This window comes from Daphnia carinata, chromosome 6 (assembly GCF_022539665.2).
Source record: "Daphnia carinata strain CSIRO-1 chromosome 6, CSIRO_AGI_Dcar_HiC_V3, whole genome shotgun sequence".
In the NCBI taxonomy this organism is placed as follows: Eukaryota; Metazoa; Arthropoda; class Branchiopoda; order Diplostraca; family Daphniidae; genus Daphnia; species Daphnia carinata.
The window spans coordinates 2,515,898-2,538,621 of record NC_081336.1 but is presented as its reverse complement, the minus strand read 5'-3'; the positions used below and the strand labels follow the sequence as shown (position 1 = coordinate 2,538,621).

Here is a 22,724-nt window from a genome sequence, read left to right as displayed (position 1 = left end):
TGACAACCCGTTCACACGGCGATAACACACACACTGAAAGGTGGGTCATTTTTAAAATTTAAAAGAAATTCTAATTGATTATTTTTTTGCGACTTCTACTTGCAATTTACTTTCACATGCCATTTTTCCTTTTGATCACAATCAGATGATCAACTTTTCCTCCGTACCAATTTCACTTCGCCACACTTAACTTTCACCCGCTAAGAAAACTACAATGGTTTTTAAAATGCGGCTATCAGAAATAGAAAAGATATTTTATCCGATGTCGGCTTCCCCTTTCCCGACCTACGGCTTATGCGATGATGCCGCATTTTTTTTCGTCAGACGTCAATCACGAACGGATATCGGTCATCGCCCGAACATGACTCGACGAGAATGGGCTTCTACCTTCTACGTCATATTCAAATATCTACGTTTTTTCTTTTTATTCAAACAAAAGAATCAGGTTTTAGGTTATCTGATTTGTATTCGAAATGTGTTCATCCTCGAACGCAGTGCATCCTAAAATGTCGTTTGTTTTCGTGACGGCCCAAACGAAACCCATGTCTATCATTCAAAGCCCCTCCTTTTGTGTCGACGGGTATTGTATTGCCTAATATCTTGATTGCAAATTGGACGTCTAACGATTGCACGTGTAATTTTATTTTCGCTACGTTCGTCTACCGTGAAAGATTTCACTTAAAGAAATGATTGATCGACAGGCAGTTCCTGAAGCTCTTTATAAAATGCCGAACTTTCTCGCTTTGCATCACAGCGAAATCACGTATGCGTGAAATGCGGAAGGGTCTCCCACCTGTAAGATGGCGGCCGTCACGAGGCCTGCCCTACGTTCTATACTTGCAAATGGTAAAAATTTGGGTTTGCCTACAGGCGTCAATGGTGTAACAGTAACATAGAGAAGAAACAAAATATAATATAACTGCGCCGACTGCACTATAAACAGTTTTACTTCAGATCTGGTCTTACAAACGTCTACTGTTTTACGTCCGTTTTCTGACGTGATTTACGCAATTTTGAAGTATCAGTTTAACGTGTTCGTTAGCTTTTGAGAACGTGCAACAAAGTTCGTTTTTAATTGGCGAGCTAGTTTTTGAAAAAAAAAAAAAACAATGAAAATGAAAATAGGTGTTGAAAATTCGGACATCGCATCACATGGGGTTAGTGAAACCAACAATAACGCAACTGGCAATGCCGTTCACGGAGTTATTGTACGGAACGCGATCAAAACTTACGGTGTGGGAAGCAACCGCTATCCAGTACTCAATGAGCTAAACATGGCGGTTAAAAAAGGGACAATGTAAGTTCTACATGTTTCACCCCAGATATTCTCACGTAATGTAGTTCTTTAAATTTCTGTGGAAACCAACCGTTGTTCAAAAATCTCAGCATAATTTATCACTTTATTTGTATTTTACAGTTATGGATTACTGGGAGCCAGTGGTTGTGGTAAGACAACTCTGTTGAGTTGCCTCGTCGGTCGTCGTAGTTTGAATAGCGGGGAACTTTTAGTTTTGGGGCATGAGCCCGGTTCGTTAAACAGTGGCATCCCTGGTCCAAAGGTCGGCTACATGCCCCAAGAACTGGCCCTCTATGGAAATTTTACAATCAAAGAGACGCTCTTTTTCTTCGGTGGTATCTACAAGTTAAAGGCGGCGTTCATCAACTCACAATGTGAATTTCTGTCTAAATTGTTGGACCTGCCTCCATGCGATCGTTACGTCAAGACGTTGAGCGGTGGTCAGCAGCGCCGCGTGTCGTTCGCCGTTGCATTGTTTCACGAGCCGGAATTGCTTATTTTAGATGAACCAACTGTCGGTGTGGACCCTTTGCTAAGTCACAGGTGACGTCATATTTGTTTCTTTTTATGTTTCAAAGTAGGTTTTTGTCTTTCGTTTACGTTGAGTTTACCGAACCCCTCCCGTAACCATTTCCAGGTTGGTTTAAATAGGTTTTTGCGTACTCATCCTTCGAAAAAAGAAAGGGTCGGTTTGCAAATAAAAACCTGCATTTCCGTGAACACCAATATGAAAGTAAAAAACTGAAGGAAGAGTTTGCAATTTTCGTAGTTAGTCACCCCTCCCTCTCTCCAGGAGCGCCACTGTTCTCGAATGTGACCTGTAGTTGTATTGCGTAAGGTCGTCGCAAGGTAGTTGATCTCTGACACTGGTCTCATTTACAGTATTTGGAATCACCTCGTACGTCTAAGTGTCGAACATGGAAGAACCGCCATTGTCACAACCCACTACATTGAAGAAGCGCGCCAATCTCATACGGTATACTGGTTTAACTAAATCATTTAGATTACTATTTCTATCTTCAGCCAATTTGATTACAATTCATTACTCCCTTAGATCATGATTAGCTTTTAGTCTTATAGAATATTGGATGAAATTCTGTCAATTGCATTTAAACCTCGTTTTAGGACGCCACAACGTTACCAACGCCATGTTTTATTTGTAGACTAATGTTAATTTGTGTGCACACATTCAGATTGGTTTGATGCGCTCTGGTCGACTGTTGGTCCAAGATTCACCAGAAAATCTACTGAATAATTACAGAGCTCCATCGTTAGAAGATGTCTTTCTTAAGCTGTGCATTAAAGATGATGGTAAGAATCAACTCGACTGTGACACTGAGGCACATGCATCAAATGCTGTTCCTGCTTCAACGCAGCACTCAACATGCAGATTAAACACTTCAGTAACTGGTACTCTATATTAAAAATTGCTGTTGATCTTCATTCCATTAATGCATCTATTTGTACTAGAACATCCATCTTCCAGTAAGGGCCCATGTTTGAAGATACCTCGGCTGTCTGCGCACCGCATCGGCGCATTAGTTCGAAAGAACTACGTGCTGTCCTTTCGAAATATTGGGTTTGTGTGTTCACCTTTTTAAAGTTAAGATATTAGTGAAGTCGATGACTGACACTCTTTTGATTTCTTATTGGAAAGGATATTTTTATTCACCTATTTTTTACCTGCTTTGCAAGCATCTCTGTTTAATGTAACCCTTGGACACGAGCCAACTGGCCTCAGAATGGCGATCGTTAATGATGAGCTGGATGTCAACCAAGGAAACGTCTGCAACTACACGACGGATTGCGATTACTCGATGCTCAGCTGTCGTTATCTTCGATACATTAAAGACAATATTATCCAGGTTAGTGCTTTCTTTTGATGAGTTGCTGGGATGTTCTAATGGCGAAAAATTGAATGGTTGCATTAATTGGAAGCACAGGTCCCGTATGCAAATGTATCAGATGCTTTGGAAGCCGGAAGAAAAGGCCAAGTCTGGGGAGTCGTGCATTTTGGCTGGAATTTCTCTAAAGAGTTTGAAATGCGAGAATCGGATGGTAATGCAGCAGAATTAGCAAATATTATCGGCAGTCAAATCGGCATTAACATGGATTCTTCCAGTGAGTTGAAACCATTAGATTATTGCACCCATTTTCTAGTACACAGGTTTACGAAGTGATTAACGAAGATATTCGTAATGAACTTAGATCAGCAAGTTGGCGTGTTTATTGAAAAATGGCTTTTGGAAGCCTTTTCAGACTTTGTCAGAGATTTTAGAGGAGCGTGTGGGAACGTGCCTGAAGCGGGTCTCTTACCCGTTACGGTAAGTATTATTATTTCTATTTTTTGCATCATGATATCAATTTCTTAATAATTTAATTATGTTATTTAGTTTCTTGATCCGGTCTATGGCCAGAAAAACACTCCATTTACTGAATTTATGGCACCTGGTCTTATCATATCGTAGTTTTGCTTTTTCAAACTTAATACTTATAATTCTATTCATTCAATCGACTTTTGTGTTTTCTCAAGGATCGTGTACAACATGGCTGTGGCGCTAACGGCAGGTGTTTTCATTACAGAAAGGAAGCAGGGTTTACTCGACCGGTGTTTGGTAGCAGGTATGTCGATTTCCAATTACAGACGGTCAAACTTTTTGTACGATCAGAATAATTGAATGAGTCTTGTCGCAGGCGTGAGAATGCCTGAAATCTTGTTGAGTTACCTGATTAACCAGTTCACCGTTATGGTTGGTCAGACAGCCTTGGTTTATGTGGTTATGTTATTGGTGTTCAACATTCCATGTCAAGGCAATCTAGCTGTTGCCATATTTATAACTCTGCTGCAGGGTCTTGTCGGCATATCATTTGGTAAACTGATATTTTAAGATCTTTATTTTAAATTAAGCATTTTTAATTTTGAAAACTTTATTTAGGATTATTGATATCCACTGGGTGCGATAATGAGATGGGGGCCCTATCGCTTTCACAGGCCAGTTTTCTTCCTTTATTAGTTATTAGTGGCATTTGTTGGCCGATTGAAGGTATGCCGCTTTATCTCCGTAAGATCGCTTATGCGATGCCGTTAACCTGCGCCATCGAATCTGTGAGATGCATCTTTTCACGAGGGTGGGGCGTGGACCACTCTAATGTTTATGCCGGGGTTTTAGTTAGTATTTCGTGGATTTTTGCGTTTTTAGCGCTTTGCTTGATTGTCGCACGTATCCGCAGGTTTGCTAGTTAAACTTGAGTGATTAGATTTACGGTTAATGTTTCAGGAGCCTTCCATATTTAGCGAATGGAAGTCCGTTAGTGAATTATAGGGTTTCTGTTTTTACTCAGGTGTTACATTTTGAGCTTACAAAAGAACGCATTTTAGCTCAGTTAACAGGCTTATTGTCCTTTTTTTTACGTTCATAACTTGTTTACTGGAAAATGTAAGATTTGACCTAATTCCTCTAAACGAAAGCAAAGTTTTTGTACTAGTTTCTTGCATATTCGGGCATAGGTGTTTTTCATTCAATATTTTTGCAGTTTACGCTTGTCTATAGAAATAAGGTTGGTGTACTCGAACGAAATCCTGAAGGTTACAAGTTCACATGTGTATTCAATGAACGCAACAATATAAAAAAAAATTGTATGGTTTTGATTCAGTATGTCGGGATTTTCAATTTCTAAATCTAATTTACCAGTTTTTCAATCTACCCACAGCATTTTCAGAATTAGGACGTTATGCCGATCGGATTGAACAAGATTTTTTGACTAACCGTAGAGAACTGACCCGTTCTACCCAGCACTCCTTTTTTTTAGGGTAACACAAGTTTTTGCTTTTAAAGTGAAAATTGGTGAGTAGGTTTTAGAAAGTTTTTAAATTCTAAAGTGAGACTAAGTTGAACCACTTTAGCCGGCTGTCGCAGGTATAATAGCGCCAAGGGGTTCTACGTGGATGCCGTGTCCGCTTCAGCAAGTTTCTTCGCACCAAGCTGTCCACTTGAGGATCACTGATGGTAAGAGAATGTCCCCTTATTCGCAAACCTGTTTTAATCTTCATCTGCTACCAAGTTCAAGCAAAATTCGATGCTAGGAAAGTTGAAAAAGAAAGTGTTTTGACCACGTAAACGATGGGATTTAGTTCGCGCTGTTCAAATCGCCGAACTAGCATATCTTATTATGTATTATGAAACAGGTGTAAAATGCGAAGTTTTTTTTTTGTACGGGAACAATTCCAGGGCTAACCTGCCCTCTTTTCAAAGGGTATATATTGTCAAGTTTTGATGGGGCGATCTGATTCTGTTCACATTTCAGTTGGTGTAGGGGACAACTTGCGAATGAAATTTGAGTTTTAAAGTAACATTGAGTCTTTCTATAGCACTGTAGATTTTGTGTGGATTGAACCTGACCTACTGTATTTTACATATAGCTCTGTCTAGTTGTATGGGTAACGACCAAAAGCGAAAGGGAAAAGGTTTGAAACCGCATTCTAGATGGTGGATAATAACGTATCGTTTTCAAACAGATTGTGTCTGTCGTTAGTTGACTCACCTAGTCTTATTATAGCTCTCTACATTAATCCTTTTTGTTGGTTTCTAGCACTCAAGTGTCGCAATTATTCTTTTGTGAACACCATCAATACTAGTTGTGTAAGCTGAAGATTTCAGGGGAATGGATGGAATTCAATCTTCGGACGCGTCATCCAATCGGATTGATATGATTGATACTAGAGCAACGGGAGCTGATGCAGATCCTCACGGAGTTCTAATCCGCAAAGCTGTTAAGACGTATGGTTCCGGCAAAAGCAGTTGCAACGTTCTACAAGGGCTGGACATGTCCGTTAAACGAGGAACTATGTGAGCAGTAATTATGCCATACAATAATTTATTACATTAATAATTCTTAATGATTCAAAGATATGGACTGTTGGGGGCTAGTGGTTGTGGGAAAACCACACTTTTAAGTTGTGTTGTTGGCAGTCGTGGTTTAAATAGCGGAGAGATATTAGTCTTGGGACACGAGCCCGGTTCTGTTCATAGCGGAGTCCCTGGCCCTAATGTCGGCTACATGCCCCAAGAATTGGCCCTCTATGGAAATTTTACAATCAAGGAGACGCTCTTTTTCTTCGGTGGCATCTACAAGTTAAAGGCAGCATTCATCAACTCACAATGTGAATTTCTGTCTAAATTGTTGGACCTGCCTCCTTGCGATCGTTACGTCAAGACGTTGAGCGGCGGGCAACAGCGTCGCGTGTCGTTCGCCGTTGCGCTGTTTCACGAACCGGAATTGCTTATTTTAGATGAACCAACTGTTGGAGTGGATCCAATACTTCGGCATAGGTAGGCAGGGAGTTCCTAATTTTTTTTTATTGGCTGCCTTTTAGAACAGTAGTTAAAAGAATTGCCAACATCGTTTTATTGTTTTTACGTTTCTGTGCCGCCAATGACAGCATCTGGAACCATCTTGTACGGCAAAGTGTCGAGCATGGAAGAACAGTCATTGTTACAACCCATTACATCGAAGAAGCACGTCAAGCTCATACGGTATTGCTTTATTAATGATTTAAAAGACAATTAACAAGAAATTTGATTATCCTATAGGTTGGAATGATGCGGTCAGGTCGGTTGTTAGTGGAAGACTCACCTGAGAAGCTGCTAAGAACATTTCAACTCTCTTCGTTGGAGGATGTCTTCGTCCAGTTTTGTATAAGAGCCGATGGTAGACATTCAATTGGACAAGTTAGTTCGACCGGTTCGAATGCTGTAATTTGTGATTCAACTGAATCCATTGCGTCTCAAACACTTTCTCGTGAAACAAACGTTAATACGGAAAACCCACTTAACGTTTCTGAAACGATCCAGCCAGTTAAAGACGATTGCGTTAGTTCTAAAGCAGGATTATGCCAAAGTTTTAACTACAAAAACATCTTGCCATGTCCTCATCGTCTTTCCGTGCTCATTCGCAAGAACTATTTGATGTCATTTCGCAACATTGGGTGAGAGTTTTTAAATATTACTGTAGTCGATTCAACATTGACATTATGATTATTTAGATTGTTTCTGTTGACCTTTTTAATGCCCATTTTCCAATCGGCCGTGAGTAACATTACTCTTGGTAACGAGCCTACAGATCTCAGGATGGCAATTATCAATGATGAGCTTGATCCGGGTTTGGGCCGCGTTTGCACCAACGCGACGGATTGCGAGTATTCCATGCTTAGTTGTCGTTATCTTCGTTATATTAACGACAAGATAATTCAGGTTAAATATTTTGTTCAATTAAATTCATTGTCGTGGTTCGATAGTTTAATTTTTCATAAAATACGGGCAGGTCCCCTATGAAAATATATCCGATGCTATAGAAGCTGGAAGAAGAGGTCACGTCTGGGGTGTTGTCCACTTCGGTAGAAATTTCACTGAAGAATTCGAAATGAGAGATTGGGCCATAGGATTAGAAAACGTCATTGACAGGCGGATAAATGTTCACATGGATACATCTAGTCAGTCAAAGAAAGCTTAAGTATTTTCTATTTCAATTAATATATGTATCAATTTGTGGCTTTAAAGATCAACAGGTTGCTGTATTTATCCAAAAATGGCTGGTTGAAGCATACGATGGTTTTGTGAAAGATTTTTCAAAAGTATGCGGACACAATCCGGAAGCAGGAGGCATGCCCCTTACGGTACAGTTATTTGTAATCTGTATAATATACCAGGGAATTATCTTGTCAACATTGTCTTCTAGTTCCACTGTAAGACCTAAAACCATAAAATGTTTTCCATTGTCTAGTTCCTCGATCCAGTTTACGGTCGGAAAGATACCCCGTTTACTGAATTTATGGCTCCTGGTCTTATGATATCGTAAGGTCTTAACTACCACGTGAGTTTTTTTTTTTCCCAATTAAAATGTTTTTGTTGTACCCAAGGATCATTTACTCCGCTGCCCTTCTTTTAACAGCAGCCACGATGGTCGCAGAGAAAGAACAAGGTCTTCTAGATCGCAGTCTGGTAGCAGGTACGTGCATCCTAACACGATGAACTTAATAGGTATCGATTCGATAATATTATCTTTGACAGGTGTTCAGATGCATGAAATTTTGTTTAGTAACTTGTTGAGCCAGTTTACTTCGATGGTTGGTCAGACAGTGTTGACTTTCTTGGGAGTGCTGTTGATTTTCAATGTCCCTTGTTACGGAAATGTAGCAATTGCTATGTTGGTCGTTGTTCTTCAAGGAGTCGTTAGCATGTCTTTCGGTAAGTAATCGACTATGATTTGCCTTAATGGTTTTCTAATATATGCATTCAATTTTGGGGGAATTCTAGGTTTGCTGATAGCCGTTGTTTGCGACAACATGAATGGGGTTATTTCTCTTACGACCGCAAACTTTTTGCTGGTGTTTATTATGGGTGGAATTCTGTGGCCGATTGAAGGCTTGCCATTTGATTTAAGAGGTGTGGCTTATTGTCTTCCATCGACGAGTGCCATAGAAGCTCTCAGATCTGTTATGACCCGTGGATGGGGGTTAGAAAAAGCTGCTGTTTACGGAGGCGTTCTTATGAGCCTTGTATGGATTTTTGGGCTGTTGGCACTATGCATATGTGTCCTGCGTTATCGTCAGAATTCTACTTAGAAGTATGTAATGTGCGTTTGTTATATTTAATTGATTTATAGGTGCATACGAGTCTAACTGTTTTATTAAATCGTTTATTTCTCACATCTGCGGTCTTAAGAATCGCTTGTGTTTCCTTATACGACACTGTTGTCGCGTTTGTACTTCATTTCTTTCATCAGGAGGTATAGATGGAGAACTCGTTTGGTTCTGGTTTGATGCCAACAATCCTGTACAGCGGCATTAAAATTATTTAATAGTTTTTGGAATTTGAAGGTGTTCGATTAGTGTTGCCAATCTACTTTAGGAATCATTCGAAAAACATCATTTACCTTGGCGTACGGATATATAATGGAAGTGTGTAGGTGGCGGGGAGTTGGCTAGGATTAAATATTACACTGATTATTATTTTTGTTAACTTTTTGGTTGTATCAACGCTAAAAGAATCTAATGTTTATGCCGAAATTTAGTTAGTATTTCGTGGATCATTTCGTTTTTAGCGCTTTAATTCCTCTAGGCGAAAGTAAAGAATTTGTACTAGTTTTTGCATGTTGGTGCCTAAGTATTTTTAATTCACTGTTTGCAGTATACGTTTGTTTCTAATAGCATGGTTGGTGTACTTGGACGGAATCCTGATGGTTGGCAAGTGTAATAAGTGAAAGTACCAATATAAAAAAAAAAGTTGTCATCCTATTGATAATTTCCATTTTCAAGTTAGACCATTACGCTGATCGGATTAAACTTGCTTTCGGAGCGATCGCACACAACTGGCCCGCTCTACCCGGCGTTCGTTGTTTTTGGGTAACGCGTTTTTTTCTTTTAAGGTAATCCTGGTGCTTAGATTTTAACGAAATGTTTATTTTGAAATAGAACAAAGTTAAACTACCCGATCGTCGCAGGTATCATAGTGCCCAGGGGTTCTACGTGGAGGGTTTGGTGCCACGTCCACTCCAGCAAGTTTCTTATGGACAAAGCAGTCGACGTGGGACATGCTGATGGTAAGAGAAAGTCCCTGCATTATTCGCAATTTCGCAAACCGGTTTCAATCTTCGTCTGCAAACAAGTTCAAGCAAAAACTTAAAAAAAAAAGAAAGTGTTTTGACCACGTAAACAATGGGTTTACCGTTGCGCTGTTCAAATCCCTAAACTAGCTATAATGGAACTTGTGTAAAATGCGCAGTTTATTTTTGAATGGGAGCAATTCCAGGGCTCAGTTGCCCTCCTTTCACAGAGTATATATTCTCGCGCTTCAAGTTTTGACTGAGCACCCTGACTTTGTTTTAAGTTCGGTGGGTGAGAGGGACAACTTGTGAATGCAAATTGAGTCTTAAACTGATTTTTTCTACAACTATTTGTGGATTTCGTTTGTATTAAACGTGACCTACTGTGTTTTATATGTGGCTTTCTGTAGTCGCATGAGTACTGGCTAAAAAGAAAGAGAAAGGATTTGAAAGCGCAATCTAAGCAGTGGATTATAACGTGCCGTGTTGAGACAGATACTATCTATCGTTAGTTAGCGACTCAGCTAGTCTCGTTATAGTTCTCTACATTGTTTCTTTTTTCTTGGTTTCTAGCTTCCCGAGAAATTCGTTTGTGAACAAAACCAAACCCAGTTGTCTGAGCTGAATATTCCAGGAGAATGGAGGAAATTCAATCTTTGGACGCGTCATCCAATCGGATTGATACTAGAGCAACGGGAGCTGTTGCAAATGCTCACGGAGTTCTAATCCGCAAAGCTGTTAAAACGTATGGTTCCGGCAAAAATAGTTGCAACGTCCTACAAGGGCTGGACATGTCCGTTAAACGAGGAACTATGTAAGCAGTAATCATACTATACAATAATTTATTACATTAATAATTCTTAATGATTCACAGATATGGGCTGTTGGGGGCTAGTGGTTGTGGAAAAACTACACTTTTAAGTTGTGTCGTTGGCAGTCGTGGTTTAAATAGCGGAGAGATAACAGTCTTGGGACACGAAACCGGTTCTGTTCATAGCGGAGTCCCTGGCCCTAATGTCGGCTACATGCCACAAGAATTGGCCCTCTATGGAAATTTCACAATCAAGGAGACGCTCTTTTTCTTCGGTGCTATCTACAAGTTAAAGGCGGCATTCATCAACTCACAATGTGAATTTCTGTGTAAATTGTTGGACCTACCTGCGTGCGATCGTTACGTCAAGACGCTGAGCGGCGGTCAGCAGCGCCGTGTGTCGTTCACCGTTGCGTTGTTTCACGAACCCGAATTACTTATTTTAGATGAGCCAACTGTAGGAGTCGATCCCGTACTTCGACACAGGTAAATAGCGAGCTCTTAAAATGTTTTAATTCCGATGTTATTTAGAACAGTCGTTCTCTTTGATGAATATTCCAAAGAATTACTAACACCATTTTCTTGTTTTTACTTTATTTTGCTACCAATAATAGCATCTGGAACCATCTTATACGGCAAAGTGTCGAACATGGAAGAACAGTCATTGTCACAACGCATTACATCGAAGAAGCACGAAATGCTCATACGGTATTGATTTATTGAAGACTTTTAAAGCCAATTAACGAAAATGTAAAGTCCTATAGGTTGGAATGATGCGGTCAGGTCGGTTGTTAGTGGAAGACTCACCTGAAAATCTACTAAGAAAATTTCAACTCTCGTCGTTGGAGGATGTCTTCGTCCAGTTTTGTATGAGAGACGATGGTAGACATTCAATGGAACAAACTAGTTCTACCGGATCACAGGCTGCAATTTGTGATTCGACTGAAGCTATTGCGTCTCAAACACTTTCTTGTGAAACAAATGTAAATATGGACATTCCTGTAACGACCCGGCCAGTTAATGACGATAGCGTTAATTCCAAAGCAAGATTATGCAAAAGTTTTAACTATAAAAACATCTTGCCATGTCCTCATCGTCTTTCCGTGCTCATTCGCAAGGACTATATGATGTCATTTCGCAGCATTGGGTAATAGTGCTTAAATATTTCTGTACTCGATTCAACATTGACATTATGATTATTTAGATTGTTTCTGTTGACCTTTTTAATGACCGTTTTCCAAACGGCTGTGAGTAGTATTGCTCTTGGTAATGAGCCAATAGATCTCAGGATGGCCATTGTCAATGATGAGCTTGATCCGGGTTTGGGCCGTGTTTGTACCAACGCGACGGATTGCGAGTATTCCATGCTTAGTTGTCGTTATCTTCGTTATATTAACGACAAGATAATTCAGGTTTAATATTTTGTTCAATTAAATTAATTGTCGTGGTTCAATAGTTTAATTATTCATAAAACAAGGGCAGGTACCCTATGAAAATATCTCTGATGCCATGGAGGCTGGAAGAAGAGGTCACGTCTGGGGTGTTGTCCACTTCGGTAGGAACTTCACTGAAGAATTCGAAAAGAAAGACTGGGCAGTAGACTTAGAAAGCATCATTGGCAGGCGGATAAATGTTCACATGGATACATCTAGTAAGCTAATGAAAACTTGAATATTTTCTATTTTGTTTAGTATACATATTAATTTGTGGCTTTTAAAGATCAACAGGTTGCTGTATATCTCCATAGATGGCTGGTAGATGCATATGATGGTTTTGTGAAAGATTTTTCAAAAGTATGCGGACAGAATCCGGAAGCAGAAAAGATGCCTATTATGGTATTGTTATATCTAATCTTTATAATACAGCAAGGAATTTTCTTATCAACGTATTTTTCTAATTCAACTGTAAAACTAAATTAATTAAATGTTTTCCATTATCTAGTTCCTCGATCCAGTTTACGGCCGGGAAGATGCTCCGTTTAAGGAATATACGGCTGCTGGTCGTATAATATCGTAAATGTCTTAACTTATTCATGAATTTTGTTTTTCCTAATTAAAATGTATTTTTCGGTATCCAAGGATCATTTACACCGGTGCCCTTCTTTTAACAGCAACCACCATGGTTATCGAAAAAGAACAAGGTCTTCTTGATCGCAATCTGGTGGCAGGTACGTACAATAAAATACCTTAAACTATTGGCTTTCAATTCACCAATACTATCTTTGGCAGGTGTTCAAATGCATGAAATTTTGATCAGTAACTTGATGAGCCAGTTCATGTTTATGGTTGGCCAGACAGCGTTGACTTACTTGGGAATGTTATTGGTTTTCAACGTTCCTTGTTACGGAAATGTAGTACTAGCTGTCCTGATCGGTGTTCTTCAAGGAATCGTCGGCATGTGCTTCGGTGCGTAATGTCTTTTAATTTGCTTAAATGACCTACTAAAATATGCAATCAATTTGGGGGAATTGTAGGTTTGCTGATAGCCGTTGTTTGCGACAATATGAATGGCGTTATTTCTCTTTCGACCGGAAACTTTATGATGGTGATTGTTATGGGTGGAATGTTGTGGCCGATTGAAGGGTTGTCATATTACTTAAGAGATGTGGTTTATTGTCTTCCATCGACGAGCGCCATAAAAGCTCTTAGATATGTAATGATTCGCGGATGGGGGTTAGAAAAAGCTGATGTTTTCGAGGGTGTTCTTGCGAGCCTCGTATGGAGTTTTGGGCTGTTGGCACTCTGCGTATGTGTCCTGCGTTATCGTAAGAATTCTAGTTAGAAATAACTAATGTGCCTTTGTTATATTTAATTAATTTATAGGCGTATACGATCTTAACTGTTTTATTAATCGTTCATTTTCCACATCTGCAGTCTTCAGAATCTTTCGTGTTTTCTTATACGACACCGTTATAGCTTTTGTGCTTTAATTCATTTCGTTCATCAGGATTCAGGGTATCAATAATTTCGGTGCCCCTACTTTAAAATGGTTCCAATAGTGATTGGTATTTGAAGGCATTTAATTTGTTTTCCCAGTCTTCCATAGGAGTCATTGGAAAGACTTTCTTCATTCACTTTGGCGTACGAATACATAATAAAAGTGTGTAATTGACGGTGAATTGGGTAGGATTATACATTACATTTATCACTATTTTTCGTTAACTTGTTGGTTGTGTCATTGCTAAAAGCTAAAAATTATGACATTAAAACATTGCTTAAATTACTCTATGACTTAGAGTTACCTGCGGTTTCCTTTTTTGTGGTATGTCGAAAAAATGTATCGTGTTATGAGAGTTGAATATTCCAAGGAGGATGTGGTGCCTTGTTATCCAGTTTTTTTGTTTTGTTTTTCTTTTTAACTAGAAAAGTCTCCGTAAAATCTGAAAACCTTCCGAAATGCTGAGATTCATTTCATTAGTACATTTTTAGTCAGTAACAACCTCTTTTCTCTGTGGAAGTAAACCTGTTACGCGGAACTTGATGCGTCCAAAGTATCATTCTTTTTTGCATTTGGTGCTTCTTTGCGCCATGGTTTCGTTGACGGCCGCCCAATTCGGGAACTCGTCAACGGACTTTCTCATTTGGGTTCCAGAGGAAAGAGACGAAAACAATGTAACGATTGTAAAACGTCTTTCTTGGCAGGAGGCTTCGGAACACTGCAACAGACTTAACGGGGGTTTTCCTCGTGAGAACCATTTCAATGTAACGTGATTTTAAAACATTGTGTTAAAGCATAATAGAACAAAATGTATCCCAATCTTTTAGTTGCTTCTCGACTCATCTGTTTGGACTGCAGGGCAGCCAATATGGATTGGATTGAGTTGGATAGAAGGCCGGCTTCAATGGATGGGTCACGTACCAAGTAATTTTCCACTAATTTCGTAAGTCCGAGAAAATTTAAATTGTTTTTATCATGTTTAGTGGAGGAGCTGAATATGACAGTGATTCAGTACTATGCTGAGAGAAGATTCGATACGAACAAATTGTGCTATTCTATGGACCAAAATAAAGCTATTGCAGAAACCTCCTGTCATCAACGACTACCTTACGTTTGTGTTATGGTAGAGGGCGACGAGGTTAAAGATCGTCCACCGAGTAAGAAACTAGCTTTAGATTTGTCAATTTTTTAAAAATTATATAAAGGTGGTAAAATGAAATTGATAAAATGTAAACAGGTCCTTTCGCGTTCGTTAACGAGGACAATTACCCGTATTTAATTCCTAATGGAGACCATCCACCTGCGTTTCGCTCAGAGCACGCTTCCCCCAACTCTGGTGGAGAGTATAGGTCTCATCCTCCGTTTTTGGTGATTAAACCTTCAAGTGAGAAGGGATTTAATTTATCCTGTGAAATTATTCCGATCGAAATGTCGGGTTGTTTGCAGTATCAGTATCGTTGGCTGAGGAATGGAGCTTTTAAATCGGAATTTGATGGCAACGTGGTAAGTACCACTTTGGTTTGTTTATAAATTCGTATTGTCTAAGGCTTATTTTGCTAAACTAGATCTTAAATTTTAATGCAGAGTATTTCAGATTCAAATATCGGATTCGGGTCTGGAGAGGCTGCACTTCTTGCCAAAACTCTGTGGTGGACTTTGAATTGGATAGGAAAAGTTGCCTGTGAAATTGTGTGTGTTTCATTGGGAAAAGCTTATCGCTCTAAAGAACATATTTTGGTTTTACCTCAATCTGTTAGCTTGCGGGTTGAATTCCAGTTAAAAATGATTCATTTTTCAGCCGTGCAAACCTTCTTTGAGATGTTCATGCAGCCTGAGGTATAATTTTCAATCAATTTTTTACATTTATCGTTTAGATTGCAATTTTTGTTCATTTATGTTTATAGCTTAGGAACCAAACAGGTATTCCATCCCACCAGCTGCCAGTTTTTCACTTGGATTATCCACCATTCTTGTCTTATCCTGACAACTCTACTAACACATACAGTTTTTATGTTCATTGGGCTAGTATGGTACTTGTGCAAACTGTTTTATTTTGTAGCTATTTTTCTTTTAAACCTTGTATGTCTTAACCAATATATCAATCGCTAGGACCCAAACGGAACGCGGAAATTAAGCTTGTTTTTACGAAACATTAGTCATTCGGATTCCTTCAGTTACTGGATGAGTTTGGATGATGGTGTTGGAAGAGAATACGACCGATATTTCCAAAGCATTCAAGTGATTATGCTTAATTATTGCATCAACGAAGAAACAGACCCAACTTTAGTGTTTGCAAATCAAGCCACATTGTCCAGAAAATCTGATTCGAACTACCGTGATGAAGATTTAGACGAATGTCTTTACGCTGCTAGGCAATGTAAAGCTGATTGGTTCAATTCGACCAGATTCGATGAATGGAAAACGAGTTCAGTACGTACGGCAAACTATTATTATTTTTTTCTGCTTAAGAATGCTCAAAATTGTTGGCTTAATCCTATGCAGGTGTGTTTGAATTGCATGGCATCCTTTCACGACTTCGAAGGGCGTTGCTTGAAATTCATCAAGCCACTACCATTTTCCAAAAGTATTGCTCAATGCATGGCTGAATATCAGATCGATGAAGTCGATGAATTGTGGGAAATGTCCGAATGGATTCGGCTAGCATTTTATTGGATTGATGAGAACAAGAATTCAGGCACAGCTAAAACATTGGATTTTAATCAATTATGGATTCCAGTGCAAAGAAGAACAAACCTGGGACCTTTAAGACCTGTATGGCCCTGGACGAATTTCAAAGGTACTACTTTGGAAATGTAACACTTTATTTTTAACAGTTTACAACGACCGTTGTTTCTAAGAGGAAGAAGGACCCGTGGAAAGTTCATGGGACGAAGAACTGCAGAATTTGGTAGATGATTTGGGATTGTTAGCTGATTGGAGTAAACTCAATGCTTCATTAAATTGCTTGAAATTGGACATAAAAACAAGAACGCTGGAAAGCGCTCTGTGTACTGAAAATATCCCAATGGTTTGCATTAGGCCAAGACTGAAGTCCACTTACTCCATCGTCAGCATCAATTCAACAGTGAACTTCACAAGGAATGGCCAATGTCCGTTGGGCTGGCTAACCTCTACATTAATCGCCGAAAGAAACTATTGCTTCAAGTTATTCGGTGGTGTAGAAGCTACATTTGACGAAGCTGAATTGGAGTGTAGAAAAAGAGGAGGAGATTTAGCTGTGGCTCCTGAGCGTTCGACTTCGGCCGTTTTGTTAGACATGTTCAAAACGTGTGATATGTGGATTGGTCTCAAGAGAACTTCAGATGGATATAAGTGGATTGATAATTCTAACTGGACATACCAACATCAAGTCGATTGGAAAAGTGCCGTGGCAGTTATTGGCCAGCCAGAAGAACCAGGAAATGCCATCTCCCTACATGGTTATAGATTATCCTCTAATCGTATAATGGCTTTTTGGCAACCTGAGCTGAAGGAAACAAGATTAAGTAGTTTTTTATGCCAGCAGGAAATAGTACCACAACGGCAATTGACTCTCCAAATGAAATTAGATACTGTGTTCAGACCGTTTGTATCAATTCAACCGATACCTTTACATTTGCGAGAGATACATCGTCAACCTGAAATTCACAACAGAACTCTTCTAGAAGAAAGCCAACCACGTGAAATCACAGACGATGAACCACCTTCGCTTTCTTTATTGACCTGTTTCCTGGGGAACTCAACTTTTACTGCAAATTACAGCACATTAAAAGAAATCAGTTTAAACTACAGTCTCATCAGCAACGCTGGTACGCGCAACGTGAGTCTGATGGAATGGCGAGCAATAGAAACCAGCTGCGAAACATGGGACGAATGGTCAACAGAGAATCTGAAAACTTCCTCGATCATATCCCATATGGAACATGGATTCTTTTCGTTCATAGTGACATTGAAACATAGAACTGGACAATATTTAACTGACCATCATGATGCAACTTTCCGAGCTAGTAGTATTCAACGAGCGTCATTCAAGTACATTCATTACTTTCACATGCGTGAGCGTATTGCGGTGATTGACGAATTCTTCGCGCGCCATCCTCAATACGTGAGCCAGTTTGTCTCTCCTGCTGACAATGTGGCATTCGAAGCTGAGCCTTCTAGCAATTCTTTGCTAATCAAGTATCGCGTTCTCATGATGTTTAATGCCTTTAGCACTGAATTACCTGCTAGAAAGAAAAGAGAAGTATACGGAATCAATCACCGTGATCCTACGCCACCCAGTCGCGAAGAAGTCTTTTTGGAAGACTTAAGGTCTTACGCTTCTTCAATTTCTAATCAGAGTTTTGATGGACAACCTAGCGGAGACCTTGACTTCGTAAATGCGAGGTCGGCAGACTTTTGTCCTAGCGAAGATACAACTACCAACGGGAAACTCAGTTGGCCAAAGGCAACAATCGGATCTAGTGTGACATCAATTCCTCATTGCGTCACACAAGACGGACGCATGCTGAGGCGACGATGTCTCGGCAACCAATTCATTGGAGGGTACTGGGAATCGCTGGACCAATATGAGGTGCGTTGAGTTTAACCACTTTTTGGTAACATGATTCATTACCTAGGGTTTTCTGTCAAGTCTGAGTGCGTGAAGACATCTACCCTCTTTGATCAACTCTACTCAAGCACATGGATGTTGGGAGAATTGGGGAGTAGCCGCTATCTTGAGATGATCCGACAATCTATTAGCGGCTGGAATCCTAATCCAGCTGAATTAGAACTATTAACAAACTCGCTATTCATGCTCAGTATACACATGCCTGACAAAGTTCTAAACAAGGAAGATGTCGACAATTTCAACGTCATTCTTCACCAAGTAACATTTTTAAATTATAAACAATAGTGTCGATTTATCAACAGTATCAACATTTTGAATTGTAGATCAATAGTTTAGATGTGAAGACTCTAGTTCAAGCTCAGCAATCATCGGCTTTTTCTTCAGATTTGTCTCGAGCAACCGAACGTTTTTTTGCTAGGATCAATATGACAACGGACCAAAACGGAGAGCGAAATGGATCAGCCGTTCAACGATTCAACCTGGAACTACCGTTTGTAGCTGTCACTTCATGGGAACGTTTCAAGGAGCATAAAGATGATAGTGTTATTGGGTTCACTGTGTCAACAAATGAAGACAGCATCGTTCAGTCTGATGCCTTGTTTAACTCTGCGACATTTGAAAAGATTCAAGAGTCCAACGTGACCGTCCTTCTCCCGTTCCAGAACAATGTCAACGACAGAGAACAAGTAGTGTTCGTGGCTTATCCAGACAGCCGATTGGTTGATGCTTCAGCAGCTTCTGGCCAATTTTCTTCGGCCGTTTTTATGTCTGAATCTTCCTATCCACAACGTTGGCGTCAGAGCGATCATTTGTTTACTGGTAATGGTGGAATGATTCAGGTCAAGCTGTTTCCTCCTCCGTACCAACTGAAGAAACCACTCACCCTTTTTTTTCGACCGAGGATTCCCACAACTGCTGAAAACAGACATCTTTTACGTTGTGTTTTCTGGGACGAGAAAATAAATTTTGGAAATGGTGGCTGGTCTACGGATGGATGCTGGCTCGAAGGTAGCAGAAACGGCATGGAAGTATGCTATTGCAACCACCTGTCAACTTTCACTCTTCTCGTTTCTCGTTCGGAGAAAGAATTGCAGTCTACCGTCCACGGGGCTATCTTGAATTTCATAACTCTGCTCGGCTCTTCAGCCTCAATTTTAGGGCTACTACTCATTTTGGCTACATTTGCAATTTTTCCGTCATGGAGAAAGCCTCTTGGTCACAAATTTCTAGTTCAACTCTCAGCTGCTTTAATCATTCTACTGATAACTTTCCTTGCTGGAGTGGATCGTGTTGGCAATAGTGAAGCTTGTCGTTTGACTGCCATTTTCTTGCATTACTTCCTATTGGCCACGTTTTGCTGGATGACCATTGAAGCTTACCATCAATACCAGCGTCTCGTCAAAGTCTTTGGGACTTACATGCCTCGTTTTCTGTTGAAAGCAACGGTATTGGCTTGGACCGTTCCATCTGTTCCAGTCATCATCGTCCTTATCTACGATGTGGATTCGTATACAGGAAGTGAAGGTTACTGCTGGATACGACCAACTGCATTTTATTTTGCTGTCCTCGCTCCGGTGATCATTCTCTTTCTAATCAATCTTACTTTATTCGTTTTCGTCGTCCGTAGTATTGCTGCTTCAGGACGTGGATTGCGAACAAATCAATCGGAAAGTAAACAAGCGAAAGAGAAATTCGTGGCTTCCTTAATGAATTTTATTTTGTTGGGAATGTCTTGGATTTTCGGATTTTTTGCCGTTGGTCCAACTAACTCTGTTATTTTTTCCTACCTGTTTTGCTTAACCACAACTTTTCAGGGTTTCTTTCTGTTTGTCCTGTATGTTGGTAGAGATCCCTCTGCACGTCAATTGTGGCTTACAAGATTTGGATTTGGTAAACTAGATTCAGACAGCCAGAAAAAATCAAAAGCTACATCGTCTGCTGGTGGTAACTCCAGTCATGGCGAGTCACATTCTGCGAGCAGTACTGCAGTAACCGAGTCTACTTCTGCATCTGTCTCTTCGAACCCCCATGAACGGAAGAATAAAGGTATTAATAAGGGGGTCCGACAACCCAATCAGAATATAACTACTAGTGTTTAATTGCACACTGTTTTGATAAGCGTTTTACTTCATTTAATGCACAAATGAGAATGTTGTTAACCACTTCTCATTAGAATATTAATCAATAAAAATTTTACAAACCATCTATTTCATTCAGAAAATCGCTGCTCGTCTGTATTTGAGATGTTTATTTAAATTTGTGTCAGAAACAGATGGCCACATAATAATCAAGGAAGACGGTTTTCATCTTCCTCTGCCACGAGCTGCACCACGGGTAAAGCCTCCTCGACCACCCCCGGTCCCTTTGCTACCTTTTGGTGGTGGAGATTTAGGGCGAAGAGCTTCAATCCGCTCTGTGCATCCAGTAGTCGTACAGTTACTGTTGAAGTAACTAGCGTAAGTTTCTGCATTATAGTTACTGTTTGTTAACGCCGGACCAACTGTTAACCAGCCTGGTCGAATAGTACTGTCCCGACCGAACAGATGAAGCCTACAAGATGAGACAGTTAAATTTTTCGGTAAGTTAACAACACAAATTTAACGTGACAACCTTCTCTTGCCCAAGCAAAAATGTTCGATGATGTTGAAAATCTCTGCCGGCTTTTCTAAAGATCCATACTCGGGTTCTTCAGTAATTATCAAATCTATATCAACATTGGCATGTATGAAATCACCATCGGTGGAGCGTCTTACTGTTCCTTTAATTCCCATTAGGCAATGCTCCTTCGAAAATAAGCAAGTTAGGAAAACGTAAGAAAAGCACTACATGTTTTAGTGCATGACATATAGTACTTTAGTTCGCTGAAACACCGCCTTTTGCTCGAGATTTTTAGAGTGCCCCGGTGCATCTGCATTTGTCTTAATCCAACAAATATCTTCACAGCGTCGGAAGCCCCATCGCCGCAAGCACACACGTCCTAGGTCTAGACCATCACTAGAGCCGCACCATAAAAATATGAAACTTCTCGGGGCAGCTACTTCTCCTATATCAAGTTCCATGATCTAGAAAGAGTGTCGTTATTACTGTTACCATACAAAGCTATTTTTTTGTGCAACTGGTACCTGATCCCATGATAAAAAATCGACATTGGTGACGCCTAAAGAGCGTTGATATTCTTCCAACGGTGGCTCAATTAGTATGACATCAAATTTACAACCTATGTCTTTGAGGTTGAAAGTTTTCAAATCCGATTTCAAATACATTGGAGGTGAAGCTGTCTTGCTAATCAATTCATCCTTCAAACGAATAAGTTCTTTAAGCTTGGGATATTCTTCAAATCTATAAAAAAAAGTTACATTTTTACAACTCTATATAATTAAATGTCCTTACCAAAGTTACCTGTCTGCCAAGCCAACGTCTCTTATAAAGTTTTGAGGTCTTTGCCCGGTATCAACAAAGTGTTGACAGTAGTCATTGTGGGGGTTGGAAGACTGAGTTCCTTTGAGAAAGGTTGAAGAATCTGTGTACAGTAGTTTTGTTTCTTCATCAGGCTGATTTCCATCAACATCAGAACTCTTTTTATTTTTATGTCTTTCAGACGGTCTAAGCAATTCCATTCCTGTTTTTGATTTAGTATTTTCTGTGCCACTTCCTAATGCTTCTTTCAATTTTTCTACCGATTGCATGCCCAGCTGCCAATTTGAAAAGAAATAGTACTACATGTAAGCATGGTCAGTATAAGAGTTGATTAATACTTACAGTTTGCACAAGACATTGCTTTCGCTTCCTTGACAATTCTCTTCTCTGTTTAAGAAGATCCACTTTATCCATATTAACAGAATTGTCTTCTTCTGTGACAGTTATGTCTGCTGAAAATCAAACAGATGTGAAGTTTACAATATTCACTGGTTAGTCTTTGAATGTTAGCTCACCATGTGCACAAGAGTTCTCTATATGGTTGGCCATTTTGACGTTTGTTTGTTATCCACTGATATTACTGCTAATGTTGACAATTAAGTATAAACATTCAAAAATTGCGTCAAACTTATTTAGTCCGCCATCATTGCTTCGTTGCCGCTTTTCAGAGCGCGCGTTGCTTGGAAAAGATAGCAAAGTGCGAACTGCGAAGTTAAAACATCAGACAACCACGCAAAACGCTAAGATGCATTAGACAATCAATAGTTGAAGAGAAGAATACTTTTCTAGAGTATGAATTTAAAAGGTCAACAATTAATTTAATGCAAAGGAAAGCCACTGAATTTCACGAGTCACCGTCACACCACTGTTATTGTCATGTCAAACTCAAAGGCCTTGCATTAGCTAGGTGCCTTCTGCCGTGTGCGGCGACGGGCGAGACTTGACACTTGCTTGCTTGACGTTTATTCACTTTGCAATTTGTATAATAATCTGCAAATAATACTGCGAATTTGAAATATTATTTTGTATGTTTTATGATGTTCTACCAG

General features: G+C 39.7%; 5 protein-coding genes across 7 annotated transcripts; 4 read left to right on the top strand and 1 right to left on the bottom strand.

The window, feature by feature from the left end:
- The first annotated feature begins 974 nt into the window (after window positions 1–974).
- Window positions 975–4,951, top strand: LOC130690471 (ABC transporter G family member 20-like). Its single transcript, XM_057513471.2, has 12 exons — window positions 975–1,297; window positions 1,418–1,840; window positions 2,180–2,273; window positions 2,491–2,707; window positions 2,768–2,876; window positions 2,955–3,162; window positions 3,241–3,418; window positions 3,506–3,621; window positions 3,691–3,761; window positions 3,831–3,919; window positions 3,992–4,168; window positions 4,234–4,951. Exons 1-12 carry the CDS (start codon window positions 1,110–1,112, stop codon window positions 4,539–4,541), a joined length of 2,178 nt encoding a protein of 725 aa, XP_057369454.1. The 5' UTR covers window positions 975–1,109; the 3' UTR covers window positions 4,542–4,951.
- Window positions 4,952–5,717: 766 nt separating this feature from the next.
- On the top strand, window positions 5,718–9,313 carry LOC130690469 (ABC transporter G family member 20-like). Its single transcript, XM_057513467.2, has 11 exons — window positions 5,718–6,144; window positions 6,205–6,627; window positions 6,738–6,831; window positions 6,889–7,283; window positions 7,341–7,548; window positions 7,619–7,787; window positions 7,855–7,970; window positions 8,078–8,148; window positions 8,214–8,302; window positions 8,365–8,541; window positions 8,611–9,313. Exons 1-11 carry the CDS (start codon window positions 5,960–5,962, stop codon window positions 8,916–8,918), a joined length of 2,235 nt encoding a protein of 744 aa, XP_057369450.1. The 5' UTR covers window positions 5,718–5,959; the 3' UTR covers window positions 8,919–9,313.
- A 488-nt stretch (window positions 9,314–9,801) lies between these two features.
- On the top strand, window positions 9,802–13,870 carry LOC130690470 (ABC transporter G family member 23-like). 2 transcript variants are annotated; one of them, XM_057513470.1, is made up of 12 exons: window positions 9,802–9,895; window positions 10,472–10,712; window positions 10,773–11,195; window positions 11,324–11,417; window positions 11,474–11,856; window positions 11,914–12,121; window positions 12,192–12,360; window positions 12,429–12,544; window positions 12,651–12,721; window positions 12,788–12,876; window positions 12,938–13,114; window positions 13,183–13,870. In XM_057513470.1, the coding sequence occupies exons 2-12, from the start codon at window positions 10,537–10,539 to the stop codon at window positions 13,488–13,490; spliced, it is 2,214 nt and encodes a 737-aa protein (XP_057369453.1). In that variant the 5' UTR covers window positions 9,802–9,895; window positions 10,472–10,536; the 3' UTR covers window positions 13,491–13,870. The 2 variants fall into 2 exon arrangements, with proteins under 2 accessions (XP_057369453.1, XP_057369451.1); XM_057513468.2 differs by lacking the exon at window positions 9,802–9,895 and adding an exon at window positions 10,177–10,405.
- Window positions 13,871–14,134: 264 nt separating this feature from the next.
- Window positions 14,135–20,383, top strand: LOC130690463 (uncharacterized). Its single transcript, XM_057513460.2, has 11 exons — window positions 14,135–14,410; window positions 14,474–14,570; window positions 14,630–14,803; window positions 14,884–15,149; window positions 15,231–15,482; window positions 15,551–15,676; window positions 15,756–16,076; window positions 16,149–16,443; window positions 16,505–18,219; window positions 18,280–18,516; window positions 18,582–20,383. The coding sequence occupies exons 1-11, from the start codon at window positions 14,189–14,191 to the stop codon at window positions 20,355–20,357; spliced, it is 5,481 nt and encodes a 1,826-aa protein (XP_057369443.1). The 5' UTR covers window positions 14,135–14,188; the 3' UTR covers window positions 20,358–20,383.
- A 62-nt stretch (window positions 20,384–20,445) lies between these two features.
- LOC130690490 (N6-adenosine-methyltransferase non-catalytic subunit-like) lies at window positions 20,446–22,514 on the bottom strand. 2 transcript variants are annotated; one of them, XM_057513496.2, is made up of 7 exons: window positions 22,191–22,514; window positions 22,018–22,124; window positions 21,658–21,950; window positions 21,381–21,597; window positions 21,111–21,320; window positions 20,869–21,041; window positions 20,446–20,808 (listed from the first exon to the last, which is right to left on the bottom strand). In XM_057513496.2, the coding sequence occupies exons 1-7, from the start codon at window positions 22,222–22,224 to the stop codon at window positions 20,562–20,564; spliced, it is 1,281 nt and encodes a 426-aa protein (XP_057369479.1). In that variant the 5' UTR covers window positions 22,225–22,514; the 3' UTR covers window positions 20,446–20,561. The 2 variants fall into 2 exon arrangements, with proteins under 2 accessions (XP_057369479.1, XP_057369478.1); XM_057513495.2 differs by having other exon boundaries at window positions 22,018–22,127; window positions 22,191–22,513.
- Window positions 22,515–22,724: the final 210 nt, after the last annotated feature.

Excerpts from the sequence above, each read along its gene's own strand:
- LOC130690471 (XM_057513471.2), top strand. The coding sequence starts at position 1,110 with ATGAAAATGAAAATAGGTGTTGAAAATTCGGACATCGCATCACATGGG. Across the intron at positions 3,163-3,240 it reads TTAAAGACAATATTATCCAG|GTCCCGTATGCAAATGTATC; the intron begins GTTAGTGCTTTC and ends TTGGAAGCACAG. Across the intron at positions 4,169-4,233 it reads TCTTGTCGGCATATCATTTG|GATTATTGATATCCACTGGG; the intron begins GTAAACTGATAT and ends AACTTTATTTAG.
- LOC130690469 (XM_057513467.2), top strand. The coding sequence starts at position 5,960 with ATGGATGGAATTCAATCTTCGGACGCGTCATCCAATCGGATTGATATG. Across the intron at positions 7,284-7,340 it reads ATGTCATTTCGCAACATTGG|ATTGTTTCTGTTGACCTTTT; the intron begins GTGAGAGTTTTT and ends ATGATTATTTAG. Across the intron at positions 7,549-7,618 it reads TTAACGACAAGATAATTCAG|GTCCCCTATGAAAATATATC; the intron begins GTTAAATATTTT and ends AAATACGGGCAG.
- LOC130690470 (XM_057513470.1), top strand. The coding sequence starts at position 10,537 with ATGGAGGAAATTCAATCTTTGGACGCGTCATCCAATCGGATTGATACT. Across the intron at positions 11,196-11,323 it reads GATCCCGTACTTCGACACAG|CATCTGGAACCATCTTATAC; the intron begins GTAAATAGCGAG and ends TACCAATAATAG. Across the intron at positions 12,122-12,191 it reads TTAACGACAAGATAATTCAG|GTACCCTATGAAAATATCTC; the intron begins GTTTAATATTTT and ends AAACAAGGGCAG.
- LOC130690463 (XM_057513460.2), top strand. The coding sequence starts at position 14,189 with ATGCGTCCAAAGTATCATTCTTTTTTGCATTTGGTGCTTCTTTGCGCC. Across the intron at positions 14,571-14,629 it reads ATGGATGGGTCACGTACCAA|TGGAGGAGCTGAATATGACA; the intron begins GTAATTTTCCAC and ends TATCATGTTTAG. Across the intron at positions 18,220-18,279 it reads AATCGCTGGACCAATATGAG|TCTGAGTGCGTGAAGACATC; the intron begins GTGCGTTGAGTT and ends TTTTCTGTCAAG.
- LOC130690490 (XM_057513495.2), bottom strand. The coding sequence starts at position 22,224 with ATGGCCAACCATATAGAGAACTCTTGTGCACATG. Across the intron at positions 21,598-21,657 it reads GACGTTGGCTTGGCAGACAG|ATTTGAAGAATATCCCAAGC; the intron begins GTAACTTTGGTA and ends TTTTTTTTATAG. Across the intron at positions 20,809-20,868 it reads TTTTGCTTGGGCAAGAGAAG|GCTTCATCTGTTCGGTCGGG; the intron begins GTTGTCACGTTA and ends CTCATCTTGTAG.